This window comes from Centropristis striata, chromosome 10 (genome assembly GCF_030273125.1).
Source record: "Centropristis striata isolate RG_2023a ecotype Rhode Island chromosome 10, C.striata_1.0, whole genome shotgun sequence".
Lineage (NCBI taxonomy): Eukaryota > Metazoa > Chordata > Actinopteri > Perciformes > Serranidae > Centropristis > Centropristis striata.
The window spans coordinates 35,994,420-36,003,080 of NC_081526.1; the positions used below are offsets into that span (position 1 = coordinate 35,994,420).

Consider the following 8,661-nt stretch of genomic DNA (forward strand, 5'->3'; position numbering starts at 1 on the left):
ATCCAACTGCTGACTCTGTCTCCATTGTATATAATGTTCCTTAGGTTTTTTTTAGTTTTAGTTTTGTTTTAATTGTTCTTTTTTATATTTCTATATTTCTACTTGTTTATATTGTAAATTGTTAATACTTTACTATTTTTTCACTTGTTTATTTGCTTATATTTCTAGTTTATACTGCTGTTTAGTATTAATTATACTAAACAGCAGTATACTAAGTATTAATATCTAATAAAACCATCACAAATGAGATGAGCAACCTGTTTTCTATTTTAAGATGATTTATGACTTTGTTTTAATAAATTAACATTATATATATATAATGTATTTCTACTATACCTGTCTTGTAATATTGTTTTCATATTTCAATATATTTTGACCATTATAAGTTTTATCCCGTTTTTCCTCTTCAGCACTTTATTATAATACAGTTTTCACTCTGTGTGTCTGTTTAATTGTATTTATTTTTCTTGTGAAACACTTCCTGATCTCAGGTTGATCATGTTCAGTTTTCCTGCAGCACCACCCAGTGGTTCAGAGCTGTGACACAACCACAGAAACTTTATTTACAAAATCTCAAAGTGCTACATTAAATAATGTACAAAAACATTTAACATTTAATTACGAATATAATAGTTTTTTTATCAGTGTTACAGAAAGACAAGAGGGCAGACAGACAGACAGACAGACAGACAGACAGGATGTCCTCATGCAGGCATGTCCAGCGTCTCGTCTCCTCTGGGGAATCCCTCCACCTCCATCGTCATCAGAAACTCTGAAACAAAAACATGAGATTATTCAGGTGTCTCTACTGTGACACCACCTGCTGTTGGCATCAAGACCAACACAGCTCCATGTATGTCTCCACAACATTCATAATCATAATAATAATAATAATAACAATAACAACAACAACAACAACAACAACAACAACAATAATAACAATAATAATAATATTTACAGTTGAAACCAGAAGTTTACATACACTATATGAAAAGACACATATGCTTTTTTTCTCACTGTCTGACATGAAATCAGACAATCACTTTTCCTACCAAAATTATTTCTATTTGCTAAATGCTAGAATAATGAGAGAAGGATTTTATTAGACTATTTTTTATTACTTTCAGAAGCTTCCAAAGACATGACAGCATCATCTGGGCTTTCCCAAATTGTTTCAAGGCATAATAACGTTAGTGTATGTAAACTTCTGACTTTGAAGAAAGTAATAAAAAATTGTCTAAAAAAAATCCTTCTCTCATTATTCTGGCATTTAGCAAATATAAATAATTTTGGTAATCCTAATGGACCTAAAACAGGAAAAGTGATTGTCTGATTTCAGGTCAGACAGTGAGAAAAAAAGCATATGTGTCTTTTTATATAGTGTATGTAAACTTCTGGTTTCAACTGTATCATGTTCAGAGCTGGAAGACAGAAAACAAATGTCCTGAAATGTTTGAATCCTGGTGGTTCAGACGTGTAAAACTCTTTGTAAATGTAATTTAAATGCAATAACTCTGTGTTTCATAGCACAGATATTAAATAATAATTAATAAACCTTTAAAGGCATATTTCGAGGCAAATTGGTGCTTTATGCAGGTAAGTAAAGCCACAAACAGGTTGGTTTGTCTGAGAGTCACAGAAACAGAAACAGAAAAACTGCTTTTATCCCAAAAAACGGGAAGTCCCGCCTTCCTTATCTTATTATTATTATCTTATATCTTATTATTTACAACAGCGTCAGGATATGGCACGATATATCTAAATATCTGGGAAGAAAAAATGTTAAGTCTTCATTGTCCCCCATAACCCAAAATCCTGACTTTCCTGCAGGTGTCAGCTCACCCACGTTCCTCTCTTGGAGAGACAAGGGAACTCATGTAATTGGTGATTTATTGAGAGGTCATACTTTACTTTCCTTCCAGCAATAACAGGAAACATTTAATATTCCCAGGCACCATTTTTTGGGGTATTTACAGATTAGACCACCTCTTCCTCTACTAACACCCCTTACAGTGATGCTGAAAGATTTCTCCTGCAGCGCAAGGACAGAGGACATCTTATAGCATCATTTTACTCACTTCTGGGTTCTTCCGTTTATTCCATTATTTTCCGTTCTATTGACATTGTAAATTCATCAAAACTATTAATGAACACATGTGGAATTATGTACTTAACAAAAAAGAAATGACTGAAAACATGTCTTATATTCTAGTAATCAAAGGTTGGCTACTTTGAGGAATCTAAAATACAAGACATGTTTTCAGTTATTTCACACTTTTTTTGTTAAGTACATAATTCCATATGTGTTCATTCATAGTTTTGATGCCTTCAGTGAGAATTTACAATGTAAATAGTCATGAAAATAAAGAAAAACGCATTGAATGAGAAGGTGTGTCCAAACTTTTGGCCTGCACTGTATATATACTGCATTTTTATACCATTCATTCCTGTATATATTGCAATATGATTCACAATTACTGCTTAATGCATTTCTGGTTAGATGCTATCTGCATTTCGTTGCTTTGTGCTTGTGACATGTGCAATGACAATAAAGTTGAATCGAATCTAAATCTAAAAAAAAATTGACCACTCCATATCTCCTCTGTGTAACAAGTGCAACTTAGAAAGGGGGACGTATTTCCATTACTTTTGGGAATGTAAACTAATCTCCAGATTTTGGTCACTTATTTCAAAGGTGGTCAGTGGGATATTTAAAATACAAATTAAGAAAGACACTGGGGTTTTCCTCCGAGGCCCAAAGAAAATGCAGGACCAGCCTGCTGACTCCGCCCACCTTCGGTGTAGTCGATGTCGGGTCTGGTGGAGACCACCGCCCAGGCCACGCCCACCAGCACCGCCACGACCAGGTTCACCACCATCCACGGCCGCAAGATCTGCTCCTCCGAGCCCGGAGGCCTAGACGGGTTTCATATTCAATCAATATCATGTAACACAAAGCACATTTACTGCTATTACTAATACTATTACTGCTGTTACTATTTGTATTTGCACAATAAAACAAAGAGACAAAACAGAACCAAAGCAGCAGGTTGTGGATGTGAGAGGTTATCTGCACAACGTGCAAAAATAACAAATATTGAGATCAAATACAAAAAATGATAATACAAGAGAATAATGCAGTTTGTTTTATTTCTTACAGTTAAACTATTTTGGATGTTTGCACATAGAGTGGTTTAGCGTCTCACCACAGTGTCTGGTTGGCTGTAGGGTAGAGGTGGATCCGGTCGCTGGTCATCTGCTGACTGAGAGACAGAATCAGAGCGATGAAATACACTGAAAGAGAGAGAAGAGGTGTTATTACACATCTATTACACATCTATTACATGTCTATTACACATCCTCTTCTGCTTCATGTGTGACTCACAGAAAGAAGCGAGCGCGGCGGGGTCAAGCGTGAGGAATCCTCTGAGCGCCATCGAGGCTTTGGCCAGATTCACCCTGCAGACACACAAAGTAATCTGATTACTTCCGGGGCTCCAGCTGGTGATCCGGGTCTTCTTCGTTGGTGTTTTTTAGGAGCTGCGGACCTGTCGAAGGCGGACACGGTGCTGATGGCGAGCAGCAGGTAGAGCAGCGACTGGGCGAGGTAGGCCAGCGGGTGGTACTGCTGCAACAGGTTGGGCAGCGTGGTCATCTGATCGCCCGCCAACACGTACACCACGGTGACGTTCCACACGGCGTAGCCCGCCAGGAAGCCGTGAGAGAACAGACCAATCACTCTGCAGCAAGACAACAGGGAGGTGGTTGGAGAGGAAAGTGTGTGTGTGTGTGTGTGTGTGTGTGTGTGTGTGTGTGTGTGTGTGTGTGTGTGTGTGTGTGTGTGTATGTGTGTGTGTGTATGTGTGCGGACCTGAAGCTGCTGTGGACTCTCAGAGCCACGTCTCTAGTGTTCAAGATCTGTCGAGGGTCCATGTAGTCATCCATCAGGTCCGATTGTCTCTGATGCTCTACTCGCTCGGCTTGGAAACGCCCTGAACACACACACACACACACACACACACACACACACACAAAGGTCAGAAGTCTCCTCTTTAATGACATGCCCACTTTATGCTGATAACCCACGAGTCTCCTCTTTACTGACATGCCCACTTTATGCTGATAACCCACAAGTCTCCTCTTTACTGACATGCCCACTTTATGCTGATAACCCACGAGTCTCCTCTTTACTGACATGCCCACTTTATGTTGATAACCCACGAGTCTCCTCTTTACTGACATGCCCACTTTATGCTGCTAACCCACGAGTCTCCTCTTTACTGACATGCCCACTTTATGTTGATAACCCACGAGTCTCCTCTTTACTGACATGCCCACTTTATGCTGCTAACCCACGAGTCTCCTCTTTACTGACATGCCCACTTTATGCTGCTAACCCACGAGTCTCCTCTTTATTGACATGCCCACTTTATGCTGCTAACCCACGAGTCTCCTCTTTATTGACATGCCCACTTTATGCTCTCTCTGTGTTTGTGTCCTCACTGTTTCTCTCCACGAACACTTTCCCGACCGGCTGACTGTGTCCGTGCGGGGCGGAGAACAGGGAATGTTGGGGGATCGGGGACTGAGCATCTGTGATGATGTCATCGTCTTCAGCGCCGAGGTCGTTGCTGTAGTGCTCCGCCGCCTTCGGCTTCCTGTCCGGAGACACAAGAACATGCGGTTTTATCTAAAGAAATGTATATTTATGGAAACATGGAGCGGGTCACTGTTCTGCTGCTCACCGTTTCCGTTTGGTCTTCCTGGTGACAGGGGCGGTGGCGTCCTCGCCGTCTCCGTCCGGCTCCGCCATGTTCCCGTTGGGCACATCGGGGTGTTCTTCCTGATCTGAAACAAAACATGAAGAAGGTTCTTTAATAATAAAACATTTGATGATAAAGTGGTGAAACTCCCTGGACTGTTGAAAGCTTTCTGTTTGCAGATTCAAGATTTCTTACCAATAGTCGGCATCTTCTTCTTCTTCCTCTTTTTCTGTGGTGTCGGGTTGTGCGGCTCTGGGGTCAGAGGTTCTCTGCTGTCAGAACTCCTGTTGGTCACCTCCTCCATCTCAACCTCTGGACCTGCTGCAGAGGGAAGGAGCACAATAAATTATAAGATATAATAAAAGAGGAGAGAGAGAAAGAGACAGAGAGCTCCTCCTACCGTCTCCTCCCTGCTCCTCGCCGTCGTTGACCTCCTTCCTCGGTTTCTTCTTCTTGCTCTTCACGGTCGGCATGGTGACTCTGAGGACAGAAACAATGACGAGGATCTTACTGAAGTTAATGAAGGTTTAATGAGGATCTCTGGCGCTGTTAAAGATAATCAGATCAGCTCTCAGGTCAAACCACAGAACTCTTTGTTTTCTCAGCAGAGACGCTGATGGTTTCTGCATCAGGATGTGGTTTGAAACTGCAGATTTCTTCGCTCTTGTTCACGTCAATCTTTCCTTTACATTCTTCATCCCAAACTTCCTCACTGTGAGTTCAGTCTTTGACTTCGTGACACTTCAATGTTTGCAGAAGACGAGCTGGAGTCAAACCACAGTGCTGCATGTGTTTGCCGTGGTTTGTCAGTTTTACTTCTTGTGATGTGATCTTTGTTTGTTGCTCTTGACTTGAAGCCAAAATCACATTTTCAGTCTCTGTTAGAAAATAAAGTTAAAGCAGCCAAAAGGAACTGTGATGCTGTGTTGAGTTTGGGACCCCCTGTGGTTCAAAGTGAGTGTTTCCATCAGCACCAAACTCCTTTTAGAAAACGTCTGATTTTACTGCAGCAGCTCAGACAGACCACGGTCCCTGTACTCTGCAGCAGGATTGGTGATTATGGAGGAAACTTCGGGGTTAACTTTGAGCTGTCTATCACATGCTCTGGAGCCATTTGTTTGTTTGTTTGTTTGTTGGTTGGTTTGTTGGCTGGTTGGTTTGTTGGTTTGTTGGTTGGTTGGTTGGTTGGTTGGTTTGTTGGTTGATTTGTTGGTTGGTTGGTTGGTTGGTTGGTTGGTTGGTTGGTCGGTTGGTTGGTTGGACTTTGTTTTAATTTGGACTCATGAAAGTCACGCAACAACACAGGCAGCAGGGGACCAATAACTCAGTTCTGCAAATTAAAATCACTGCTTTTGTTAATGTCTGGTGTCTTTGAAGGGAGCGTCAAACACATTTATATGACTTTACCCAGTGACGAGTAATCCAGTCACATCATGTTTCTGTCTTTATAAACACAACGTCACACACTGCTGTCCCTTTAAATGTTATATTTGTAGTTAAAAGGTCACACTCAGAACAGAATAAACAAACTGAAAACAGGTCTGAGGATGCTGCAACTCAACAGACTAAACATTTACTTTTGAATATTGATGTTGCGTGTTGTTTAAAAGGTGTTTGTGTGGTCAGAGCTCACCTGTGTGTCTGATCTGATCAGCTGAGCGTCTTAGTGAGGAGGATTAACCCTCAGCTGCTACTCCGTCTGCTGCGCTGTTTGTACTCCTCAACCTTCACATTCAGACAAACAGCTTCACTGTAAAATATCAAAAACTCGTAGAACCAGAGTCCACAGTGAGAAGGTGAGGAAGTGAGGAGGCTCCTGTGCAGGGCTGAGAGCTGCCCGGCGGCTCACAGAGGATTCTGAGTCCTGAACGCCTCACGCAGCTCTGTGGTTGGTGGATCATCTGTGATGTCACCTGCTGCTGATAATCCCTGCCCCTCTGACACAGATCCAACCGGCCTGCAGCCAGAGAGGGGCGGGTTAATGAAGTCAACTTCCTGTTTTCATTCAGAACGTTTCAGCATCAGGATCGGACTTGAAGGACCAAGATCTGCTCGAAAGTTCTACAGAAGAAAATACTTCACTGCATGTAAAGAGATTATTAAAGAGATGCCAGAAGTTTTCCTGCTGAAAGTTTCCTTAATATGACAGAAACAGAATCTTCTGCTGAAGTGACGACCTGTCTGTTGTCTGGATGAACTCTGGTTTCTGCTGCTGTGAACGCTCAAATCAACTCTGGTGGATCAAAGAAGAACTCTGCTCCGAAAAAAGATGTAAAATGACCAAAAAAAGACGTAAAATGACCATAAAAGATGTAATATGACCACAAAAGACGTGAAACAACCAAAAGAAAACGTAGAATTAACAAATAAACAATGTAAAACAAACAAAAAAAGATGTAAAACGACCAATAAAAGGCATAACATTTTATTTTCCTTATTTTAAAAAAGGAAGGAAGCCGAGCAGAACACAGAAAAAAATTCTAAATTTATGAGAAAAAGACACAAATTTATGGAAAAAAAAACACAAATAAAAAAAAACAACAACACAAATTTAGGGGGGAAAAAAAAAAAAAAATATGAAAAAAACCCTGAAATTTATGGAAAAAACCCCCACAAATTTACGATGAAAAACCCCACAAACTTATGTGTTTGTTCTCTAAACAAACTCTGTTGTTTTGTCTGATGGTCTGTCTGGTTTCTGATGCTGTGAATGAAAAAAAAAAAAAATAATTTATGTGTTTGTTCTCTAGATGAACTCTGTTTGAACCAAAGGAAGGACGAAATGTGAGAATCAGAAGCAGAAACATCGAATGAAGGAAAGATCCAGATATGGTCAGACCATCACAGAACACACACACACACACACACACCTAAGTGTCAATAAGGATTAAAACTAACCAACAATACATTAAAGTGTAAACAGATTCTGTCCAACAAACCAAAGAAACCAAACCAACCCGATAGACAGAGAGACTTAAAGTCACTAAAGTTCATGTTGTTGTTGTTGTTATTGTTGTGGCGCCCCCTGTGGACAGAAGAGTTACTGTTTCTATGATCTGCAGCTGCCAAACTCCCTTTAGAAAACCTCTAATTTCACTGGTTACGTTTTATTACAGTTCAGTTGGTTAGTGTGTGAGCAGCTTCAGTCTGAAGTCAAAGGTCAGACAGTTTAAATCTTCACACAGAAACGAGGTCAACACACACAATCCTATTACACATACTGCTGTTTGAACCAAAGGAAGGAAGACATGGGAGAATCAGCAACATCAGAAACATCTAACTGTTATAACTATCTGTTTAATTTACTTATCACCTTTTTTGTAATAATCTCATTTGAATTTTTTTTTCATATTTAACTTTGATGCAAACGAACAATTCAACTGATTTAAATTCTCTGTTTTTATTTGCTTCATCTGATAAACAGCATGTGGACAGAGACAGAGACACAGAGAGGACATGCAGACTGACTATGCGATAGACAGTTTTTACACTCCGACTGTCTCTGATCGTCTCCGTCTCTCTCCGTCTCTGTTGGTGCAGCTGACCACTAATCCTGGTGTTAGAGCTGCTGAGCTGTAGCTGTCCTGCAGAGATTAACCTGAGGGACGGGAGGGACAGGAGGGAAGGGGGACAGGAGAGACATGAGGGACGGGAGAGACAGGAGGGACGGGGGGGACGAGAGGGACAGGACGGATGAGAGGGACAAGAGAGACAGGAGGGACGAGAGGGACGAGAGGGACGAGACGGACAGGACGGATGAGAGGGACAGGTGGGACAGGATGGACATGGAGGACAGGAGAAACAGGAGGGACGAGAGGGACAGGATGGACATGGGGGACAGGAGAGACAGGAGGAATGGGGGGGACGAGAGGGACAGGTGGGACAGAAGGGAAGGAGG

General features: G+C 41.4%; 1 protein-coding gene across 2 annotated transcripts; it reads right to left on the minus strand.

The window, feature by feature from the left end:
- Positions 1–692: 692 nt before the first annotated feature.
- On the minus strand, positions 693–7,014 carry tmem237a (transmembrane protein 237a). Of its 2 annotated transcripts, XM_059343015.1 has the most exons (12): positions 6,941–6,964; positions 6,397–6,824; positions 5,164–5,243; positions 4,959–5,084; positions 4,746–4,848; positions 4,504–4,658; positions 3,872–3,992; positions 3,549–3,740; positions 3,386–3,459; positions 3,207–3,294; positions 2,795–2,916; positions 693–772 (listed from the first exon to the last, which is right to left on the minus strand). In XM_059343015.1, exons 3-12 carry the CDS (start codon positions 5,234–5,236, stop codon positions 705–707), a joined length of 1,122 nt encoding a protein of 373 aa, XP_059198998.1. In that variant the 5' UTR covers positions 5,237–5,243; positions 6,397–6,824; positions 6,941–6,964; the 3' UTR covers positions 693–704. The 2 variants fall into 2 exon arrangements, with proteins under 2 accessions (XP_059198998.1, XP_059198997.1); XM_059343014.1 differs by having other exon boundaries at positions 6,397–7,014.
- Positions 7,015–8,661: the final 1,647 nt, after the last annotated feature.